Raw genomic sequence first — 23,143 nt, 5'->3', positions numbered from 1 at the left:
TAAGCACAGGGGACGAAAAACTTGATCGATTAGCGCCGAGGGTCCTATGAGACCGACCCGACCAAATTCAAATAATGCGCCATTGTCCATGACATTTGAACACAATTGTGACGTACCTGATCGCTAGAACAGGGCCATCTTATGCGGAGGATGTTCGTTCGAGTCCATGAGTTACCTGCTGATCCCCTGATTGTGCGAGTGAGAGTAGGTGGGGGATGTCGGGTTACATCTAGAGTGAATGGGAAAGCTCTTCTGTTTTCCAGCTCGTTCCTCTGAGAATTCTGCCGATTTCAGTTTGGAGTTGGATCGGCTAAGGACTGCGGTGAATGGCACTGCTCGGTTCAGATCTGGCGCGCTGTTGTCTTGGCACGTCTTCTGGGTTGGTTGGCTTGCTGATCACCAGAGCGGCAATTATCGTTCATAAAAGGATTTGTATAAATAGGTACCTTGGAAACGAATGTTCAGATAGAGAACGGCCACGTATAAGCGAGAAAGAAACAGCCTAAAAGCACCACACAAACCTCGACCTATCGACCAGGATTCATAAAGAACCAGTTTTCCACTGTGGCTGGCAGGTCCAATCGCGCAAACGCCAAAACACTCAATTCAAAGCCGTTCCAGTCCGGACCTTGTTAGGTAAGCAGGTTCGAAGAAGCCGGCGGGGATTGGAAATCGATTGCAGCACGAGCCCAGAGCAGACCACGCCAGAGCTCGCAGGACGACGATGAGCGTGGAGACGTTAATCCTGCGAATGTCTTCGGACTCTGAGGCGTCCTCTGCGCCCGAGTCTCCGGCTGTGGACTCGACTCCCGAGAGCGCTCCGTTCCTAGCCGAAGAGGCTTATCCACTTGTCCTGGAAGCGCTGGTATCGACTGGCCTGGGGGAACAGATTTGCTTATCCGAGGACAACATTGGGGAGATATCACGTGTAGCGAGCAAGGCACTTTTCACGCCCGGCTCGGTGTTTACGCAGTTTCTGGTTGTCCCCCGGGTCGAATGTGCCATTTCGGTCCTTTTATGGCGGTTACGAGTTTCATCGACCTGTGCCGAGGGACACTCGGCCCTCGACTTGCCATCGATCCCCGCCCACGTACTGGCAAGCAGTCTGTCTGGACTGTTGGACAACACCAAGCTGTACAAAGGTAAGGATATATTACTTATTCTGTTCTGTTTTATTTTTTCGGGATCTCGAACTTACTGTTTGATGTGTTCCACGCACGCGTAGGGACCAAACAGCACCCTGTGCCTGTCCGGAGACTTGTACTCGACTCCCACCACCACCAACAGTCCCACTTGCTGCCTTCGCCTGTCACAGCCACTCCGGTGTCCACCTCGCCTTCTCCACCGAGGCCGGCCCTGCTCCAGACGCCCATGACTCCTCCAGACTCGGTCGCAGGTGATTCGACACCAGTCCCAAATGGACTCCCGACTCACAAGAAGAGCATCAAATTTCGGCCCCCGCCAATCATCACACGCACAACTCCTGGTCGAAATCCAAAGAGCGCCGGTACTGGCCCTCTTGCTCTGAATTTTGCCGCTGCGGCCTTGGCCGAGTATCAGATCGAGCCCTTGGACTATCAGCCTACTCATGACACCGAGGTCAGTGAGATTCACTATTAACTCCAGGTCTCGTTTTTTTGTCGTTGCACGCGCTGGCGCTAGTCGGTTCATCCCGATCGGTTAACAAAGGGTCGAACATGTGCTTGGCAGTTTTGGTTCCTGCCATATCCAGCCTTGCGTCATTCTATTCATTCTATTCTTGCCATTCCGTTCATTCCAACAGAGACTTGTCAATATCTGCTTGTTGGGCTGTGTTCTCAAAACTCATTTCAACCGCGTGCTGATCAATTTCATACTACCCGAACAGAGTCCAGCAGACAAACTTCCTCCGCCATCTCCATCCAAAATTCCTCCTCCTTCGCCATCCAAACTTGCTTACCTCAGTAAGATCCCGACCACACCATCCAACATCGCTCCTCCTCGTATCCCCTCTCGCCCAGCCTCGCCCACCAAATCAGGCCGATCCCGCTCCAGACCTCCGTCCCCAAATCCACCCAGACCGGCTTCACCCACAAAGCGCCTCAAGAAACCTCCACCTGGCGTCAAGCGCTCCAAATCCCTGACCGGCAAGTCCAAAAAGCCCAAAGACAAGGACAAGGAAAAGGAAAAGGAGAAAGAAAAGGAGAAAGACACGACCGATGGGAGACCCAATTCGTCCATGTGGACTCCCGCAGGGGTTGAAGCGCATTACCGAAACGACTCGAGTGTGCGAACCTTGGCGTTGGGTGCGTTGACGGCTCGGATCGCGACTGAGAGCGGGGAGCTTTCAAGTTCTGTGACGAGCGGGGGATCGACACCGCTCCAGAGTGGAGTTGGGACACCTCTTCAGAGTGGGGTCCCGACGCCTTCTGCGAGTGTGATGGCCACTCCTATTTTGACCGGCGCGATCATCACCCCGTTTGAGCCTGAGCCCGAACCCGAGTCCGAACCTGAAGTCAAACCTGCGTTGGAGGCGCATATTGAGGTGGAGGCTCCTACGCCTTGTGCTTCCCCCAAACCGTCTGTGAAATTATCGGTTCTATCGGCGGAGGATGTCTGCTCGTTTACTGAGCGAAGCGAGGAAGATACCGTTGAAGCTTTGGCACCATCTACATCAAGACAGAATTTAGGGGTTTCCCCTTCACGAGAACATCTGGTACCGTCTGGGTCCAGAGACCATCTATCACCCTCTAGATCAAGAGAGAATATAAGTTTATCAAATTATTCGCAAGAAGAACTAGGTACGCCCTCTTTATCCATCGGAACCAAGTCCAAACCTAATACTCCAATGGCTAGCCCCACCTCGAACTCCGTCCCCCTCCCGACCCAAACGAGTATCCATATCCTCGGACCCACGCACGCCCTCGCCCACCCGTTCCGTCTTTCCAGGTTCGAGCTTGCACGTGCTTCACTCCCCCGACTTGTTACGTTCGCCGGTGTCGAGTATGTATCGGATGAGCGCCATGGGTAGCCCGAGTCCGGGGAGGGACGGTTCGCCTATTCCCAGGTCGATTTTGAGGAACTCGCTGAGCGGGTCTCCCGCTCCGAGAAACGAGCTGCTCAAGCGCGCTACTTCTCCCTCTGGCTCCACTCGTTCGCGGACCATCTCCATCAGCGGCGCGAGCCTCGTGCGCAGTCGAACACTCAGTGGCGCAAGCCTAGTTCGCAATAGGACCGTTAGCTCTGGCGAAAGCGTCCGACACCGAACCCTCAGTTCGAGCGAGAGCATTCGTGTTGAGCGGACGAGAACGACGAGCGATCTCGGTCGGACGAGTGAAGAGGGCAGTTTGCATAGTGTCCAGCGCGCGAGTATCGAGTCTGCCCAACGCGCCAAACTCGAGAGTCCTGTCCGTACGAATCTCGAGTCTGCGCGACGGAGGGCTAGCATTGGGCGCGGGAATAGCTTGGATAGGCGGGTCGGTAGGGAGGACCGGTACCAATTGAGCGTTCGCGTCGAGGATAGACACCAGGCAAGCCACGAGGACAAAAACCGAATGAGCGTCGACATGGACGGAATCACCATCATGGCCGTTAGTATCGCCGACGCGACGCCCGTTACGCCTACCCCCAGACGCACAGCGTTTAATCTCGACGCGGACGACTTTCTCACCCCTGTGAAAAGGGCCGGGTCTCCTGGTGCGATGTCCCTCGGAACCGGAACACCCGGTACAATTTCCACGCCTGGTGCTATACGTACGCCCTTGGGAGCGAACACTCCTGGAGCGATGTCCATCGGTACGGGTACCCCCAACGCCCACCTCGGCGTCTCACCAGGCCCCTCGTTCCACTTGTCCCCGGGCGCAATGTCCATCTCGACCGTTCCTTCGCTCTCCCCGTTTCCAGAGTCCGATGATGGCGATTTCGGGTTTAGAGACGGCGAAGAGGAGAAGACTGTTACCGCTCGCATGCCGCCGAGGGCAGAGAGTCCTACGAGACGCGCGAACCAGAGTCCGTCGAGACGGGATAGCCAGAGTTTGACTCGGCGAAATAACCCCAGCCCCACTCGACGAGATAACCAGAGCCCCGTCCGGCGACCCGAAACTCCCCCCAAGCCCAAACGACGACCACTCCCTCCGCCTCCGCAAGGCAGTCCGACTCGAAATGTAGCCGCTCTGCGTCCCTTGGCGGCCAATCCGCCCGTACGTAACAGGCCAGTCAGTCCGCCCATGAATGGTCGGAGTACTCCTGTTACGGGCCGAGGTACCCCTACTCGCCAGCTCCAAGGTACTCCTACGAGGCAGCACCCCGGTATACCACCCCGCAGTTGGACAGATTCGCCCTCGCGTGCTTCAACCTCTACACACCAGGCGATCGGAGTTCCCATGACCCAAGTGTCTTCCAGGCCACGGACCTTGTCTACTCAGACTCGTGGCCAACAGGTCGAGAGCGGGGTCTCCGAGAGCGAACCCGAGTCGCTGGCCTTTCCCGGCAGTACATCCACATTATCTCTCCCCGGGGACGTCAGCCTATCCGAAGTGTCCCCCTTTACTGCCCCGAAAGAGCTGGAAAGTTCGAGCGAGAGCGAGCGTCCCAGTCCATGGATCGGTCCGGGCGTGACGTCTTCCCCCTGGGTCAATCCTCGCGCGTCGTCTTCGAGTTCAGGTTCACCTTGGATGGGAACGAACAGCATCGAGTTGCTTGGCGGGAGCGGGATGTTGATGAATTCGAGTTTGCCCAAGCTTACGGAGAGTCCGAGCCCGAGGAACAGTGCAGAGACGACTCGGCCAAAGGGTGGTAAACATTCGAGAAACGGTTCGAATTTGGGTCATTCGAGGGCGGGGTCTACCGTCGGACATGAGCGCAATGGGTCTGCTACCGGACACGAGCGCAACGGGCCTGTTGTTGGGCACGAACGCAACGGATCGAGTTCTCGTCCTGGGTCGTCTGTTGGGCATTCTCGTCCCGGGTCAACTATGACCCACTCGCGCACCGGCTCATACACCACCCCGGTCTCGGGCTCAGAACCGGTCAAGATATCCTCGTGCCTATGATCTCGCCATCCAAGGCGATATCCCGCTCGGACGTGATGAGGCTTGTTGGCCGAGGCGACTCGTTTGATTCCAGTCGCGAGGAGCCGACTTCGCCACGACCGTCTGCGCTCAGCACTGTTGCCGAATATAACCAGCCCAAACCTATTTTTATGGTCCCTGGTGCGGATCCGGCCAAGGTGTCGAGTACGTCGAGGCCCAAGAGCATGGCCCATGTCGAGGAGGAGCAGTCGCTTCATGGGCGGGTCGCAAGCGAGGACAGCGAAGAGTCCGTGATCCTTAATCAGGACGGGCAGGCGATGGTGCGGACCACTGAAGTTGGAGTCGGAGCTGGACGAGCGAGGGTGCAGACCGGGGTTGGAATTGGCGTGAGTCGGTCAAGAGGCGGCAGTGTAATCAAGTCCAAGACGGACAGCGGACTACGAAAACGAGTGGATAGCGGCAAGAGCGAACCTCGGGCCAGGGCGGACAGTACTAAATCCAATGAATCCAGGCCGAGAGTAAGCAACGTGCCCCGGCCCAAGATTGAGAATGTGCGTCGCAAGCCCGTCTCGAGTGGGTCTCAGTCTCCCGTGACTGGCTCTCCAGCGACACCTACTTCCGCTTCGACTACTTCCGCACGTCGATTTTTGGTACGCAAGGCATCTTCTGAAGCGCCCTCTCGTACGCGCAAAACCTCCAATGCATCGATGCGCAAGAGCTCAACGTCCTCGTTGCGTTCAACTCCGCACACGACCGTGTCGTCTCCCTCGGCGCGTAAATCGACCCGTACGACCTCGTTTTCCTCTGGGGCCTCTACACCTCGGTCAAATGGCGCACTTAGCCCGCGTATGAGGACTGCGTCTGGAAGCGGCAACGCGACGCCAAAAGCAGGCACCCCTCGGACAAGTATATCTTCTGGTCGCAGCAGCATTGCGTCCCCTAAATCGAACTTGGTCAAGTCTAGCACTAGCCCTCCCAAAGCCGCCCCTAGTACGGCTACTCCCAAGGCGGCCCCGCGGCCATTGCCTCCTAGGCCCGGCCCTCCCCCAGTTCGCCCTCAGAGATCTGCGCTTCGACCCAACCTTCGTGCCTCGGTCACTATTCCGCCTGCTCCTGTTCCTTCCTCATCAGCGACTACTACGCCTACATCCTCTGGCCCACCTCGTACCCGTGCTGTGACCATGGACGTCCAGCCTACCTCACCTACCCACGCCGACCCCCGCCCCAGACGTACAACATCCATCTCGTCCAAACCACCCCCTGTATCCCGCTCAGGCATGTCGAGTGCTCCTACAGCCCCAACTCCCATAGTATCTCGCCCCATGAACCGAACTTCTGTTCATTCCGGATTAGAGCATCCGAGCAACGATGTGCCCTTCCCGAGCCCAGAGTCTAAACATAGCCTCCAGGTACCTGAGCCGCAGCCGTTGAAACGTTCCTTGAGCGTCAGCTCCGCGGCCCGCAAACTTGTCGGTCGCACACGGTCCGGTTCGCCCGTTCCTCCTACTCCACCAGTCGAGACAGCTTCCATAGCCCAGTCCACCGACGCTTCCTCTATCGAAAAGTCGCCCCAAAAGGGTACACGTAGTTTGAGCCGACTTGCATTCTCGGCTTTGCTTCCTAAGCGGGGCTCGAACAATGCTGCTGCCGAGGCAAAGGCCGCGCTTGCACAGGCTAAAGCGAGGGAAGTCGCAGAAGCCAAGGCCAGGGCCAAAGCTGCGGTCGAGGACGCTAAAGCTCGTGCTAAAGCCGAAGCCGAAGACGCCAAGGCTGCCCGTGCTGTCAAGTCCAAGGAGGAAAAGGAGGCGAAAAAGAGCTCGAAACGCTTTGGGTCTATTTCTAGGCGGGGAGGCCAGTCATAGTTACGATCTGTTCTCTTCATTTTTTTTATCTACTTTTTCTATTTCTGGTCTTGATTTTTGGATGTCGCGCCTGGTGTGCGTTGCTTGATGATGTACATGACCGCCTTGGACCTCTTACGATTTTGTAAATGTTGTGCTTTAGGTTGATAATGCGCTACTGACGTCTTGGCTTTGGTTTGTCTTTCGGATGACTCACGCGCTTTCAGTGTAAATGGTTTAGCTATCTTTGTTCAATACAATAGCAACACAATTCAGTTGATTACCTTGTTTCATTTCGTATCTGGGTGGTGTTTTGAGCTGCTTACGTTTACATACATCCAGTCTGGTAGCTGCGCGAGCTGTGCATACAGCCACCCTCGCAAGAGCACACACCCCAGAAACGTCACCAAGGCACATTTTTGGAGTCGCGCGCCGAGCTGGAATGTCTAGACTGTGCCGACCATCGACGGGAGAACTTGTTTGTTGAATGGAGCGTCTGTTCGAAGGCCAGATTGTCAGATAAGGAAGCTGGCTTAACGCTTTCCGAGGATAGTTCTACCTTATTTGAATGCACCCATAGTCTATAGCCCATTGTCCTATGCGGAATCCCCCCCTTCCTGCTTGCATCTTTATAACGAGTAGCTTTGTGCTTGCGCGCCTCCTCAACAAACTCCTATTTCGTATCTAATACACACTCATACTCAATTGGGTTGGTTCGTAAATTTGTATGCATTGTGGGCTCAGCAGCCCAAATCACAGATGTAGCACGAAACTAACCACCATGACCTAGTCACGGCTTCTGGAATGCGTAAGCATATTCGCTCTCCATACGAATATTCTGCTGCTTGAGTCTCTTTAGTGTCTTTTCTCAGCAATATTTCCCTCTTAATGTGCAAAATCCGCCTGGTCCTAATTACCTTATTTCACCCGAGGAGCGGATTAATGCCGCCTCGAGGTTAGATCTGTATATCACCAGACTCAACTGGGATGGTAGCCCTCCAAGCCCAGTGGCGGTCTATGAAGGCAAAGGCGCCACCGCAGGGGATACTTGGGATTCTATTCGCCGTCAACTCCACGACTATGGACAGGCTATAACTACCCAAATGCCGAGAATCCCGGGCGTATATCTGATTGGCGCCAAAGGCCAATCTGCCTGTTTCTGGTTTTACAAAACGGGATATTATACTAACCCCTTGCCGATATTGGTTCAGTCGGGAAGTAGAGTGATAGTGAAGGACAGTTCTCAATTGCCTCCTGTATCTGATGTTGGTACTGGCTTCCCGGATATTGATGATATTCTGCGATTTATTCGTGTTACTCCTGATCCCCAAGTTACTAGATAAATGTCCTGATTCGTTCAATAAAGAACTTTTGCTCACCCTTCATATTAAAGCAGTTGGATGCATATATATGCGAACGCATTTACTTTAAAATAGAATAAAATCCGGACTGGACGGGTAAAGGAGAAAGGAGTAAAGCATTAACAAGAAGTAACCGCATTTTTAAACCTAGTATGAGGTTGAAAATAGCATACTATGTCGGCCTTTCGTCACTGGTACACTAACGACTATCAGAAAAGTTCAGGGCTTCACTTCAAGAGGTCTCAAGGCTGTTTTACATTGCACTACGCCAAGTAAACCTTGTCGTAATACAGTCAGGTTGGTTCATTCTGATCTGCGTTCATTTGTTGGGCAGATCAACCAGACACATAGGGGCCCTCGCCACAGATAAAGCCTACATCCCATTCGATTTCGTCAGGTCGAGATATATATATATAGAGGATTGTGGCCAAAGCCGTTGAAGGTTGTGGCTTCGAACAGTTGGCTTGCTGTGCGACATCCTATTTAAGCGGAGGGCGTTGTATACTTGCCTGTCAGTGAATAGCAAATAGCTTGCCAACTCGAGAAAAGGAAATCATGAAATGAGGATACGATGGCAAACGCGAGGTATTAAGGAATGGAGATGGATGCGAATGAAGCAAGCCAATCACAGTCGCCGACCATACCGAGTCTAAGGGTCTTAGGCTACCGAATCGGTTATCAAACTACGGTGCCTTGATCGCCTCAACCTGCTGTGATGCATATATCACTCCTAGGAATTTCGCGGACATATTTCAGGGACCATCACTTCATTTAAGGGTGCCAGCCTTGGTTCCCTCTGATCATGGATTACAGGTACAATACTAGGAAATAGGATAACCGCGGCGGCTACGCGCACTCCGGGTGCATGAGCAGGGATCGGTTGGGACATCCCGGCACCGGGATAACGCTGGTGAAGCAGTGCGTTGATAGGTTACTGAGACTCCAAGAGGACTGACTAATTGGTTTACTATAAAACTGACCCGAGTCCGCTAGCTGCGACTTGAAAGCCCTCAGAACAGAGACCGCACCCCATAAATCCATTTCCCTTACGTTTAACACATTCAACATATTTATAAAGGCCTAGCGCAGTGAACTACGATCCATAAAATGTATCCGGTTCTACAGCGCAGGCAGGCAGTACTCCAATTCCCACCTTCATTCTTCAACTTGGGCTTCAATGAAGATGATGAGCTATATCAGAGCCTGGAACAGGAGAGTTGTGTGAATGGGTTCTGGATTGCGTAGGTATTTGCTCGTTCATAATAACCATAATCTTACGTTCTTCCAGTGTGCTCAGCAAATGCTTTCCTCCACCAAGGCATTTCGTTCAACCCAATTCGGAAGTGAAAGATTCCTCCGGGGTCGATTTACTGGTCACAAAGCTCGGGTTCAGGTCGAGTGGTCAGGCGATATACACCCCCATCATAGTCTTCAAAGGAGAGGGCGTTGATCATAAAAAAGATCAGAAGAAAGAAAATCTCACGGACCATATTAGAACATGCGCAGCGGACACAACAAGAAAACACAATCTTAGGAAGATATGGTGCATCGGCGCTAAGGGGAGATCGGTCTGTTTCTATTACTTCGGCACCACTTCGGTTTCGTGGACGATGAGGCCCCTTCGTGTTGACGACGATATGATAGTGAGGATTGGGAAAATTGATGACTCACAAGCCGCCCAGTACTTTGATCTCAGCGAGTTTGCAAAGATTAATGCGGCTTTTACCTATATCGTCAATGACCTTGCATAGGTCACTATAATTCAAGGTCCTAGACCGTCTCCGTTATTTTTATCTTCAATTCAGTGTAATCTACTCCCTCTCGAGTTCAGCTTTTGTCTGCTTCCCTCTCTTAATTTGCACTTATGGTTCCCTCCGGCTTGAATAAAACTACAAACGGGGTTTTTATGGTGCCCTCTTGTATTGACAACGGTCTGGTTCCTAACGCTGCATCCTATATAACTAGGGCGCCTCCGTGTTAAAACACTTATCTGTGACTGAGAGATGACCTCTTGATCGAGGATGTTCGCTACAGGGATCAAGATCTGAAGAAATTCCCAGTATCCGGTGTTAAACCAAAATAAGTGATAGTAGGACTTTCCTTGATATTCCAACTGGGTTCAATGGCAGTATTGATCAACTGCACGTACACAGGAGCCCGCGAGTTACTTATACATGTTGCAAGACGGCTTATCGTTGTGAACAAAGGCAGCGGGCGCAATATTCAAGTACTAAAACAGGAACCCGCCGAGCGCCTATGTTTGACAGATCCCTGATATAAGACACTCTCGTTGGGCGGTGTGGTGGCTATCTTCATATCCAACCGCCGTTAGCCCCCCTCCCTCCATTTGAATAAGTGATTTTAGGCCTGGTTCAAGGTATCTAGTAGTATCACTGAACGGGAACATATTTAATGCGGAGTTCTTTTAGGACAAACAACATGTCGTTTATGCCAGGATTGTCACCTCAGCAACAAGGAGTGCTGGCAGATAACCTGACTTTTGAGAGTCGGGTTAATGGATTCTGGTTTAGGTGAAGCATCTTAGCCTTCACGGTTGAATAGTAGGGCTAACCTTGTCCTCAATATCAATCCAGCGTGCTTGGCCAATACTTCCCAACGCCAGCCTACCTCATCAACGCCGAAGAGCATGTCACCACTGCCGATCGGCCCGATCTTTATGTTACACGACTCGATTGGGGTCTAAACAATCAATCCGTAAAGTTCAGCCCAGTCGCAGTCTTTGAGGGAAAGGGCAACACTCCCGGTGCGGATAATTTCGAGAAGATCAAGGCCCAGCTAGCCAGGTACGGCAAGTCTACCACCGATGCAGAACGTGTTGGCGGCGTGTACTGTGTTGGCGCCAAGGGCCGTAAGATCTCGTTTTGGTATTTCAAGAAGGGCGATATGATCGAACTCAAGCCTATCCTCTCATCGAGGAGTGGGCTCATTATCAAGGACACTGCTCAGATGCCTCCTGAGCTCGATGTCATCAACGAAGCTGTTACGATCAATGATTGTTTCCGCTTCATTTTGGCTAATCCTGTACCGACAATTACGCGCTAGCGTACTATTTCGAGCCTAGTATGCGGCCAACAAAAAGTGATATTTTTGTGATTGCTGTAATGAAATGAAATTGAATGAATTATCATCTGTGCTACTAGTCAAGACAGCATACATTATGTTCATGGAGTCCATCAGCATACAGAACTCAAAAATACACGCAGAAGATGTTTTTCGCGAGGCAGCAGAAACTGATGTGTGGTTACGTTAAGGTTTGTATGGTCTAGATCGAGAAGTCGAAGCCCGGGGTATATGCGCCTCCGGGGTCCGAGGCACCAATCGAAGGAGCGTATTGCCGCCGCAAGCACAAAGTGGAGCAGAAGTGGGTTATATAACTGAGCTATTTTGTATATCCGAGGACAACCGAACCGTTCGAACGTGGATATCGTACGTATGCGACATCATTTTGGCAGTCCTACGCGAGTTCTTACACGTCTTTCGCTTGCTCGAACGCGCTCAGTCCTGGAGACTTCCGCAGCGTGAATCAGACTCAGTTGCGGTACGAGCTTGATTCCAAACCCCGCCAGGCCCAAATGTAGATATTCAAAGCCGTCGTGCATTCATGCAGCAAGGACAGGATGTTACAGATAAACAATACAGCACAGCAAAATACAGCAATACATCAAGCTTTCCAACATGCATCTGCCTCATTTACCGACCCACTGCACGCTCCTTGATCTCATGAACCTTGGCACTCGCCTTGAGTGCGACATCTTGGACCTTCATTTCGGCCTTCATAACGGCATCAGTTGTTGCAGCAAAGGCTGAGCGAGGGTCAGGCATGCCGACACGGGACTTCCAGAATTCGGCGTTTGGCGAGTAGAGCTATGGGCCAATCAGAATGTCAGGATAAGTATCAGAAGCAAGAACGTCCTATGGGCTCCAGCGACACGAATAGGACCGGGTGGGCAAGGAGGGGGAGGTATGCGACTTGCCTTGGTATTCTGGTCTTGCCTCACGTTGTTCCATGGGGTGGGGTTGGTGCCGCGTGCGATCAAGACCTCTTGGCTACAGACGGTCGATATATTGTTAGCGGTGAATGATATAGCTATTAGTGATACTCACTTGTTCTTCAAGACGTGGAAGCCAAACCAGCTGGCTCCGACCATGCCTATAGAGTGAAATGGTCAGCAATATGCCATGCGGCGGTGGACAATGCCCTTACCGGCTCCGACAGCGACAAAGAGGGGAGCCAGAGCGGGGTTCGAGACAATAAAAAGAGAAAGAGGCTGGAGGTATAGAGGGAGAGCAGGGCTGGACTAGGGCGGGGTAACCTGGGGCCCCGCTTTTATATACAATGGACACGTGAATGCTTAGAAAGTGATCGCTTGATAAGCTGCACAGCATTCGACACGACCACGTGACTTGCCCTTAGCCGCGACAATCTTTCTCCATGGCCTCAACGACTCCATCTGGAACTTATGCTGACCCCTCGAGGGTATTTACTATTCATGGAAAGGGTCTTACTCTCTCTACGCGAGAGGAAATTGAGCCCTATATTAAACAAATGCGAGAGATAAAGGATTTGGAAGAAGTACATTTCGGTGGCAATACACTCGGTGTCGAGGCATGCCAGGCTATTGCCGAGGTGCTCAAAGAGGTGGACACGCTCAAGGCATGTGTTGTTACGCGTAACATCCCTGACCGCTTACCAACCATACTCTGTTTAGATTGCCGACTTTCACGACATTTTTACTCGACGATTAATTTCTGAGATCCCCCAAGCTCTTTCGGCAATTTGCGATGCCCTCAAAGACAAAAAGTCCATAATTGAACTTAACTTGTCTGACAACGCATTCGGTGGACGATCCGCTGAACCTATGGTTCCTTTCCTTACCCACAACCGAAGTTTCCAAGTTTTCAAACTCAACAATAATGGGCTTGGAATTGCCGGTGGCAAAATCATCGCTAATGCACTCTTGGCCAACGCAGAAGCTTCCAAAGCAGAAGGCATACACACTACTCCACTACGCACTGTCATTTGTGGACGAAACCGTCTAGAGAACGGATCGGCTCCTTTTTGGGCTCGGGCATTTGCCGCTCATGGAGGACTCACCGAAGTTCGAATGCCTCAAAACGGAATCCGAATGGAAGGTATCGCAGAGATTTCCAAGGGCCTCGCGAAATGTTCCAAGCTGCAAATCCTCGATCTTCAAGATAACACTTGCACCGAGTCGGGCTCGAGAGCTGTGGCAGAGTCGCTCAAGTCGTGGCCGGATCTCAGGATATTGAATTTGTCGGATTGTTTGCTTGGCCCCAAGGGTGGTATTGCGCTCGCGACGGCTCTCAAGGAGGGAAACTGCCCGAAACTCGAGACTCTCAAGGTACAATACGGTGAATGGGATCACCGTGCACTCAATATTCTCGCCGAGGCCATCAAAGAGAAGCTCCCGAACTTGACAGCGCTCGAGCTGAACGGGAATAGGGCAGATCCGGAGGACGAGTGTATTACGAATATCCGCGATGCTCTTGAGTCGCATGACCATGGCGATGCCCTTGATGAGCTGGACGACATGGAAGAATTTGACGAAGAGGAGGCCGAGAGGGAGGAAGAGGAAGCTGAGCTCAAGAGAGGAGAAGCAAGTGACGAGGAGGAAACGAAGGAGAAGCAAACTGTGGCTGCCAAGGTTAACGACAAGCTAGACGACGCGGCAGACTCGTTGGCAGAGTTGATGGGCAAGGTTAGCTTGGGAGACAAGTAGAATCTATTGTATCCGGAAAGTATAATTTGCATTACATTTAATGAGATAGAAATCCTTGATTTAAACACTCAATTGCTTGTGCATTTGAAGGCGGTCCAATTGTCGATCAATGAAAGTAGCATTGGTCGAACTATCGTTAATCTGACAGGTGTATACTCCAATCATTCTAAAATAGTCTAGGTCTTTGATTCTGGCATCAATGAAATTTCCTTTTCGATCAAAAGTTAAAACTCCTTCGCCTCCCACGTGGTTTTGCTCGAACAGAAACGAATACGGTTCCGCTAGTTCAGGTATTCAACAGATACCATATTTATCTAGAATAATAAATCCCCATTAAAAATATCATGTAGAATACCTTTCTCCGAATCCAAGAAGGATCTAATAATAAAGAGGCAACGGAAAGCTTCTGATTCTTGTCACGGAGAGCAACCGGATCTTTACCAATAGAATAAAGGGGAAGAAATTGCATGAGAGAATCATTAGGATCAGATCGTTGGTGAGATGACCGTGTGCTCTCCCACAGTCGCCATCTCAGTAGATTTGGGGGGCTGCATATAGAGTTACTTGGTGTGCATTATTCCCTAGTTCTCCATGAGCACCATGCACTTTCGCCTTATCTTCCAGCTCCTTTTCTCTCTTCTTTTGTTAAGAATATCAAAAGCACAAAATGCGATGTGAGCATAACGGTGATACCGACCAAATCCTCAGTTCACCAATGTTTCCTTAAACTAGAGATTCCAGTCATAGTCAACCTTCTCAACGCATTCCCAAGGTCAATCCAGCGCCCGGAACCAATCCATTAGCTGATTCAATCAGAGCACAGCAAAACGGAACACTGCGTGCCCTTGACATGGCTTTATTGAACTCGCCTCAGTAAGTTTCTGTCTGTTGAAGTGTAAAATTAAACTCAAGTCCAGGGTCGATTTAGGTTTACGATTGGTTGGAACGCATTTTTTAGACAAATAAGATACAATAGTACGGTTCCGGGGGACATCCGAGAACTATCGGTTTGTAGATAAGTTTCATAGCAATCGGTGTTATTCATAACCATAATATCAGATACTAAGAATTGCTGCTCTCCAAGGGGCAGCTTATCAATGGCAGCAGCACGAATCCGTGGGGCGTTCCGAAGGCCTAACCTCTGCCCAACTCAAACTAATTCGGGATCCAACATTCTCCCCCTACGCAAGTTCTGTGTCTCTTTTTAATGCGAAACAAATCGCCGCTTTGAAGTTTGCAGATGCCTCGACGAGAAATTCCCACGTTTACGACGAGGTGTGGGGTGGGCTTGCAAAACAGTTCCCAAATTCTCAACAAATTACGGAGTTGGTATTGACTGTGGGCGCATACAATTTGGTTTCGAGGTTTCTGTTAGCTGTCAGCGTCGATGGCGTGGCTGAGATGCAAGTACCATATCCTGTATAGTACAAATTCTCAGCTGTTGTGAATTGGTATCCTCTGTGATTAGCTCCTGAAAAACATGCATACTTGGACTTATGACCATAGATGCGATGGTAATCAAAAAAGGAGAAAGAGGACTTCATTTATATTGTGGGTAGAAAATAAATTTGATGGCCGGCCCAAAGGCAACTACGGATTAAAAGTTATCCAACCCCAGGTCCGGTTTTGTTGAAAGTCGCTTAACCTCTTGTGTTTCGTTCTTGAGGAATTCCTCTCCTGTCTGATGATAGCACGCTGGATCCCTTCATCTGTCGGAGGAAGAATCCCAACGAACGCCTCTTTAATCTCTTCTCCTCTTGTGTGGACGTACTTCTGTACCTCGGCCTCCTCCTTCAAGCAGCTATTTGAGTATGTATGATGATTTCATTAGCTTAATCGGCTTACCTCTTGCACCAACTTTTCCATTCCTTGCCGACTCTCATCCACCCATGCTGAGATATCTTTCTCTGCTTGACTGAGATCCTCGGCTTTGCTTTGCTTGCTCAAGCCTCCCATGCCATCAAGCAGTTCAACACCGCGCTGTATATGCAAATCGTACATCTTGATGTATAACTATTGATGTTACTTTAGTGTGTGCGCCTTCAAGTGAGACAACACAATTACGAACCGCTGAAATCCTCTCCACGACACGTGTTATTTTGACTGCTCCCATAGTCTGGTCGTAGAGGAGCTGTAGAGTGGTAAACAAAACAAAACAAAACAACCACGAATTAGCCAGTAATGGTCTAATATACGTACCTGCTTTGCAAAGCTGGACAATTTGAAGTTTCCGTGAACCAGTTCCGAAGGTTTTCCATCCCTGCTGGTCGTAGCATTGGTTATCACATTTACCAAATAGTCTACTTTGCTCCCTGCGGCTTCGTTGACGATGGAGTCAATGGTGCTGAAATATAGAACTAATCTATGCAAAGATTTGTTTAAGTCGGCCAAGCATGTAATCGCTTGATGCAGGATGTGAGCGACTAAGTCCCACTGTACATAGGGATTTAATGCTAATTTTCCAACTTAATAAACGAGGGACTTACATTGACTTTTTTGGCGTCAATCTTATCGAGCTGCCCCTTGAAATCAGCCAGGCGTCGACTGATTTCGTAGAAGTCGTCTGTTGCTTCCTTGTGTAACTGTCCGTTGGTGGCCAGATATGACTGTGCGAATTGGACTCGAGTCTGAGCTGCTTCGGCATCAATCTTGGCCCACGAGCTGCTGTTGGAAAAATGAACGGTTGGACCGCCATTAAGTATCACATTTGAGGACCCCAAGGATCCTACAGTTATCTTGGCCTCAAGCGTAAAGTCCCTGGACTCCTTAGCCAATTGATCGACCGTTTCAACAAGTTTCTTGATCTCGGGCTCAGGCTTTGTAACTTTGATATTCTCCATAAGATCGCAAGCCTAATAAATATGGTCAGCACACGCTATTGGAAGACAATCGTGCTCGCTTGCCTCGATTCCTTTTTTTACCAATGTCTTGGCCCTATCGCCAATTTCCTTACCCAAATAAGTCTGAAATACTGCACGAATACCCAGCAAGCCGCTTTTCTCCCCGCTGCCCACCAGATCCCACTTTATGCCCCCATCTCCGTTAACAAGGTCCTTGAACTGAATAAATCCGGCATCAATTGCTTCAGCATCAGCATACCCAGGGTCTTGAGAACGCCGGGTGGGCTTCGAAGCCGACTCCTGCTCTTTTGGTGTTTCGGGTTTATCAGAGGCAGGAGTCGAACTTGACCCATTGCCTGAAACCGCCTCTGGCTTGTGTTTTAGTAAGTCTCCAAGCTGACTTTTAAAACACTGCTCATTAATGAAAGCTTCGACCCCGGTTTGCGCGGCATTCTAATATTAGTGAGTACGGAAGCAAGACCGGCATTTAGCCAACTCACGGTCAATCCTTGAGCCAAACCCATCATTCTGGGACAAAGTATTAGTAAAGAAGGCGGCCTACTTGAAATGCATTATTACCCGATTGACCAGGCTATGATATAGATAGAAAACTTGAGTATGAGAAACATACATGCAACGTACCCAACATACCATCTGGTATCTTATCAATAGCCTCCTTCACAATATTATGGCTCTAGAAGACCAGTATTCGGGAGCGTTCAGGCATATATTCTAAACGCAACAGCAATGGGACGTACGGTTTCAAGTTTCTTGCGAGTCGTTTCCATCCACATTTCTGCCTTCTTGAAGTTATCTTCTTCATTTTTCTTTTGAGCTTCAAGGTATTTGATCTGAGCTTCGGCTTGAAGCCTCAATGATTCTGTCTCGCCTTGCGTGGACTTGCATACTTCCTGTAATTGTTGTGCTAGTTCCAAGACAAAAACCCACTCCTTTTTCATCTTTTGGGCTTGCTCAAGGCAGGTAGCGCTGGCTTTTTTTACATCGTTGAGAATACCAGGAAGAAACGCTTGAATATCATTGTTATTATCTTGTCGGCCTAGTAATTGAAAAGCGGTCTTAATGTGTCCTAGACAGTCGGCGTGTCAGTATGACATAGCAATGAAATAAAGAAAAGAAAAGAACAGGAAATAGCTTACCGATCATAGTTTCTGAACTATAGTTGATTTTCTGGTAAAAATGTCATTCACTTTTCAATACATAAAGTATTGGGACCAAACTTACTTCCATTTGACTTCTGCTTTCGGTCATAGCATTTGTGCCAGAATTTGCCAGGTGAGCAATGCTTGCTCCAAAATAATGATATTTAAGATGGCCGGGGTTTTCTGGAATGATTAGCTGTTGTAATTCTCAGATAAATCTATGTAGGAATTTGCCAGCCCCTAATAATCACATACCGGAAAATCAACTACAGTTCCAAGCTGAATGAGACGACTGAGAATCAAAATCACGGTTGGCGCAGGCCCTATCAGGTCCGCCCTATTGTGAATTACTCAAATTAGCTAGGACCAACAATACATAGGGACTAAATCAAACCATTTCGTCTTATGCTGTTGGAATGATGATCAAAAATTGACATATGCATTTTGGACCGCCACAGCTTACCATGAAGCTCGTCACTTGGTCATTCAGCTGTTTAGAGGCTGAGAAGGTCTCGGAGACTTGTTTTCCAAAGTTCGCAGGAGTGGATGTAGTCATTATAGTTAAATTTCAACAAAAATTGAAGCTGGTCAGTACGAGTCGTGATAGACCATTTCAATATTTTTGCTGATTTTTATACCCAGACATTGCGATGCCCCATCGAACACTCTGTACAGCAGATCACATCAATAGATCCAATTCTGGACAAAACGGGCCACTTCAATCCCCAGCCAGAGTGCCCGGAGCTCGGAAGGTGAATAACCGACCGGGAAAGGAGCGTAAAATGAGAAATAGGGGGAGGGATTCCGCATGTCTCAGGGTCAGTTACTACGGGAGTTACGAGCGGGCACAAGAATCATGGTCTAGGCCCGCAGAGCACAATGGAGTCTACTTGTTGTTCATCGGGCCAAGAAAAATACAGCTATAGCCTTTTCGCTTATTACCACTCCGTCCATGCTACTATCGCATGAGATTTACTGCTAGCGATTGCCGAGAGCGGGTATTTTTGACCACTGCGGCTTTTGAAGAGGAATCCAGTTGTAGCACAAACTAGTCATGATCACATGGTTCCTATGCGAAACAATGAATATGTAATTGGCGCCCATCAAACTGAGATCGGGCGGCTACTTGGCCTGAATGTTATGTATTTGTTGCTTTCGAAGTCAAGGGATCCCATGTAGCATTCATCACAATGATTCTCCAAGTTGCAAGATGGCTTGTTTCAGTAGTGACAACTCTTGCTGTTCCTGTTCCTGTTCGACTACCCACACTCAAATTGGGTGTTCTTATCCGACGCCGGGCATCTTGTTTCCGAATTGTGAGAACAATTTTAGTCGCCCATATATCGTCCATAACAAATCGGTTTCCTCTCATAGCGGTCTCTACCTCAAGAACTTGAGAGTTTGACTGGCTAACATGAGAATGGATTTCTCCATATCGAACGCCAATTCTGATATGTTATGGACGCGAACAGATCAAATTGGAGACTACGTATGGCGGCATTGGGTGAGCAATTATGCACATAAAATGAATTAGTAACATTAGGGGTCTGAAGTTGCTCTTTGTAGGGAGAAGTCGATTGGTATGACCTACGATGTATGGCTATTCTACCACTGGTTTATCTTTTAATCAGGTGTCGTGCCCTCGGAGGGGCTCCAGCCACTATTTTAGCCCTAGAGAAAATTGAACAAGTTGCGTCAGTCACTAGCTTTGAGGTAACAAACTGCGTACTGCAAACTTCACGGAATTAACGGCAGTTTTCCCTAGCTCCCGAAGCCTGTTACACCATTCACTCATATACGCCAGTCCGAGCATGAATTTCAGGGTGCAATAGTACAGTTGATCGAGGCCGGCGTACACGCATTACAAGGAAGCTATACGCAAATGATCGTAAGCCCTGATGTTTTTCATTTATATATAGAATGTTGTTGATTGCCTCATAGGGTATTGAATCAAATTGTCTAGCAATGAATGGTGTTTTTCAGTCTTTCTCCCTGAAAATATGCGTGCATGCTGACGAAAAACCGGTAGATGCTGTTGATTTAATCTTGGGTGATCTGGGCTCGAACCCATCTCAAGAAATGATAGAAAATATTGAGAATAACTTAGGAAGACTTCAAGAAAAGGCAACCGAGTGCGTCGAGCGCGCTAAAATTATGGCTACAGCTTTCGACAATCTCATTAAGTTGGGGATGGAAATCCAAGAATGTGTAGGATTACAATCAGCCATAACAAATCAACTACTCGAAGACATCGACATTAAGCAAAAGGTTCTAAACGCTCAAAAGGAGCAGAAGCGGCAGCCATAGCAAGTTTAGAACTCTCAGCAAAGACAGCCGAAAAGGCATACGTACAGGTAGGTTTGGGCCATATTTTATTCGCCATCAATTCATCCCATCAATTCCCAAGGCTAGCCAAGATCTCGAGAAAGCGGTCAGCGAGTTGCCCACAGGTATTGATCCACATCTTTTTTTGTTCTATTATCCGGCTAACAACTCAAACAATTGTTTCTAGCCCAGCAACTCACGTATGTACTGTTCATTGACTTATTTTTACGCCAACTAATGCGAATCTTGAAGAACTTTAACACAACTTGAAGCTTTGTCGGTACAGTACATATTTCCCGGTCATTTATCCTGCGCTAAACAAAACTATCTGCAGTATGAGATTGAAATACTCACAGAAGCAGTGATCGCATACGAAGACCCCCTACATTATGCTATTAGCCGTGTAATCAAGCAAGAGTTACCATTTTCTCGGTTTATAAAAGCTGTGGAGAATCTTGGAAAACAACCTGACCCCAAGCCCGAGCATTCGATTGATACCACACCTCCCCCGGTTACAAAGCGCAACATGTCTTACGAGAAAGCACCGAATCTTAGCGCATCCCTCAACACATTACTGTTGGCCATTTCGACTGGCCCCGACAAGTTTGTTAACTGGGACCAGGTCACAGCTACCGATGAAAGTGGAGTCCCATGGGCTCGCATCAACATGGAATTAGCGCTAAAAGCAATTACAGCGCGCGTTCCAGAGGAAGATGCTGCCGAGGCCAAGCAATTATTTGCAACTGGAATTGAGGTATGTTGAGGAACAGGCTAAACTTTGGCTTAATTAAACGAGGTTTAGCTCTGCAGAAACCTCGAGATCCTTGTGCCAACAAAACCCGTGGATAAAACTAAAGACTTAATCATCAAAATCAAGGCTTTTGCTAAGGATGCCACTTCATTTTGCACAAAAGCGACTCTTGAATTGGGCCCGCCTGCTGGACTTTCAATTCCCAGGCCGGCTTCCAGTAGTGAAACGTCATCCTCAAGCGTTGGTGCTGCAATCCAATTGGCTCGATTTAAAGTCCAACTAGCCGTTACACAACAAGAGGCTAAATGGGTAGAATGGCGAAATTGGTCCGAACTTTGGAGGCCTCCAATAACAAGATGTTTTCTTTTGTCAACCAGCTATCCGAAACGCAGCTGCAACATGACAATGAACACGAACTGCTACTTACACTTAGTAGGACCTTGACATACTTAGCACACCTTAAAGATGGCGTTAGACAACTCATCCATTTCTTCAACGTAATTCAATCAAGAGCTGGAACCAAATTGGGGTCTTCTTTTACTGCATTTAAGAGTATCATCAATGGCTCTACAAAAGATAGTGCCATGGGGCCAATTACTCTTAGCAAATTTGCTAGAGAGGTAAGATCTTGCCTGATACCTTGTGTGTATATTATCATTACTCATCCTAACCCTGATCTGGGCAGATGATATATTTACAAGCGCTTGGACTTGCTAAAAACTGCTGCCTTATGTGGGAGTCTTCCCAGGTAAGTGATCATGACGCGTTGAGGTCTGCGCAACATCTTTTGATCCACGTGTTAAAGCTTTATGTGAAAATCCACGAGGCATATGTGGCGGAAGGCGTTGAGAAACTCCTTGATATTGCAATGCCCGTTGGAACTGTTTCAGAGACGGCCCGCACCGAGTTGAATGACTGGGGAAAAACTGCCCAGAATGGTATAAGTAGCCTGATAATTGAGGTAACAGGATTCATTCTTATCCGATACTATGTGCCTGACTTTTAACTCTAGGGTAACAAGAAGCTAGAGCGAACAGCAAAGATACGAGCTGAGAAAATCCAGAAGTCAACAGCGAAAGAGGGCCTATACTTCTGGGATGAATTATCATCGGTTATAGATTCTGCAAAAGAGGAGCACATAGCAAAGAAGTTTGACCAGCAAAATAAGCTTTCCAATCTTGGTTTCTTGGATAATGTGTTCAATACATAGTTATAGACAATATGTTCCAAGTGCAGTAGATTTTACACGAATAGTAGACTTGGCCTTGGGACGGTACAGCGATTAGGGAATAGACATGGGGAATGGAGATAGGGAATACACAGACGACCGGGACCGGAGGAGGAGGGATGAGGACAGGTGAGGCGGTACGCCAAACTGGGGTGCCACCGGGGTCGCGCCACCGAGCAAGCTGAGTGGGCGGCCAAACCAGGTCGAATGCGAATAGTATAAAGGTGAGGGTGGGTAGGAATCAGAAAAAAAGGGGCGAGTGTAAGGGTAAAATCGCTGCTAGCACAACGGGCGCGGTGCGTGGTGTGGAAGGGAAACTAATGCGGTATACAAATGCCATGTCGTAATATGGTTATCAATACGCAAATACGGCACAGGAGCAAACAGTGTGAGGGCTGGCCTGACCGGCCCAGTATAAGTTTTGCAGCCTCCGCAGGCTATGCCGCAGAACTCCACTTTGGATGGTGTTCCTTCCTACTTGTTGTAGGGCCTAGACCTTGGGCGCGCTCGTCATGCAACAGAACAAGTGTAGAATACGTCAGTCATGATGAGGATGGGTGTTTGCAAGTAAATGTAACAAATGAATTGTGTAGAGCTGGGACAGACCAGCAAGTATCAGAACCTTGCGATTGTTATTTACGATTTATTCTTGTTACCGTTATAAGTTGTGTGATAATTGGTGCGTCACGATTGTACAGAAATGGATAAATGTGTTAATGCATAGGTATGTAGCTTATCCTCTGCCCGCTCGTCCGCGTCAGCTATGAGACCCAGACCGGTAAGATTTGGGAACCCCCGCGGCTGCGAAGCAGCGAGGGTGGACCAGGGGTGCCCGACCGCGAGTCTGGCTCGTGGGTGGGCGGCCC

General features: G+C 49.1%; 7 protein-coding genes across 7 annotated transcripts; 5 read left to right on the top strand and 2 right to left on the bottom strand.

Moving 5' to 3' along the window:
• Window positions 1–724: 724 nt before the first annotated feature.
• On the top strand, window positions 725–8,193 carry RhiXN_11764 (proteophosphoglycan 5; the record flags this gene model as incomplete). The annotated part of the gene is made up of 7 exons (XM_043331579.1): window positions 725–1,142; window positions 1,226–1,599; window positions 1,868–2,780; window positions 2,836–4,988; window positions 5,045–6,840; window positions 7,641–7,658; window positions 7,710–8,193. 7 exons carry the CDS (start codon window positions 725–727, stop codon window positions 8,191–8,193), a joined length of 6,156 nt encoding a protein of 2,051 aa, XP_043185089.1.
• Window positions 8,194–9,318: 1,125 nt separating this feature from the next.
• Window positions 9,319–9,962, top strand: RhiXN_11763 (uncharacterized protein; the record flags this gene model as incomplete). Its single annotated transcript, XM_043331578.1, has 2 exons — window positions 9,319–9,452; window positions 9,500–9,962. 2 exons carry the CDS (start codon window positions 9,319–9,321, stop codon window positions 9,960–9,962), a joined length of 597 nt encoding a protein of 198 aa, XP_043185088.1.
• Window positions 9,963–10,623: 661 nt separating this feature from the next.
• Window positions 10,624–11,274, top strand: RhiXN_11762 (uncharacterized protein; the record flags this gene model as incomplete). Its single annotated transcript, XM_043331577.1, has 2 exons — window positions 10,624–10,742; window positions 10,806–11,274. 2 exons carry the CDS (start codon window positions 10,624–10,626, stop codon window positions 11,272–11,274), a joined length of 588 nt encoding a protein of 195 aa, XP_043185087.1.
• A 648-nt stretch (window positions 11,275–11,922) lies between these two features.
• RhiXN_11761 (NADH-ubiquinone oxidoreductase family protein) lies at window positions 11,923–12,380 on the bottom strand (the record flags this gene model as incomplete). The annotated part of the gene is made up of 3 exons (XM_043331576.1): window positions 11,923–12,096; window positions 12,162–12,279; window positions 12,337–12,380. 3 exons carry the CDS (start codon window positions 12,378–12,380, stop codon window positions 11,923–11,925), a joined length of 336 nt encoding a protein of 111 aa, XP_043185086.1.
• A 284-nt stretch (window positions 12,381–12,664) lies between these two features.
• On the top strand, window positions 12,665–13,973 carry RhiXN_11760 (Ran GTPase-activating protein; the record flags this gene model as incomplete). Its single annotated transcript, XM_043331575.1, has 2 exons — window positions 12,665–12,871; window positions 12,942–13,973. 2 exons carry the CDS (start codon window positions 12,665–12,667, stop codon window positions 13,971–13,973), a joined length of 1,239 nt encoding a protein of 412 aa, XP_043185085.1.
• A 1,590-nt stretch (window positions 13,974–15,563) lies between these two features.
• RhiXN_11759 (uncharacterized protein) lies at window positions 15,564–18,529 on the bottom strand (the record flags this gene model as incomplete). Its single annotated transcript, XM_043331574.1, has 15 exons — window positions 15,564–15,764; window positions 15,819–15,986; window positions 16,042–16,104; window positions 16,173–16,406; window positions 16,460–16,825; window positions 16,895–17,266; window positions 17,314–17,341; window positions 17,393–17,405; window positions 17,465–17,507; window positions 17,572–17,900; window positions 17,971–18,001; window positions 18,056–18,169; window positions 18,229–18,310; window positions 18,368–18,381; window positions 18,437–18,529. The coding sequence occupies 15 exons, from the start codon at window positions 18,527–18,529 to the stop codon at window positions 15,564–15,566; spliced, it is 2,151 nt and encodes a 716-aa protein (XP_043185084.1).
• Window positions 18,530–19,387: 858 nt separating this feature from the next.
• RhiXN_11758 (uncharacterized protein) lies at window positions 19,388–22,306 on the top strand (the record flags this gene model as incomplete). Its single annotated transcript, XM_043331573.1, has 16 exons — window positions 19,388–19,477; window positions 19,540–19,553; window positions 19,605–19,686; window positions 19,739–19,861; window positions 19,915–20,179; window positions 20,236–20,327; window positions 20,381–20,423; window positions 20,486–20,498; window positions 20,551–20,578; window positions 20,633–21,052; window positions 21,101–21,375; window positions 21,486–21,669; window positions 21,735–21,797; window positions 21,855–22,010; window positions 22,062–22,244; window positions 22,304–22,306. 16 exons carry the CDS (start codon window positions 19,388–19,390, stop codon window positions 22,304–22,306), a joined length of 2,034 nt encoding a protein of 677 aa, XP_043185083.1.
• Between the last annotated feature and the right edge of the window lie 837 nt (window positions 22,307–23,143).

Source organism: Rhizoctonia solani, chromosome 12 (genome assembly GCF_016906535.1).
Source record: "Rhizoctonia solani chromosome 12, complete sequence".
NCBI lineage: Eukaryota > Fungi > Basidiomycota > Agaricomycetes > Cantharellales > Ceratobasidiaceae > Rhizoctonia > Rhizoctonia solani.
This window is presented reverse-complemented; position numbering and strand designations above follow the sequence as displayed.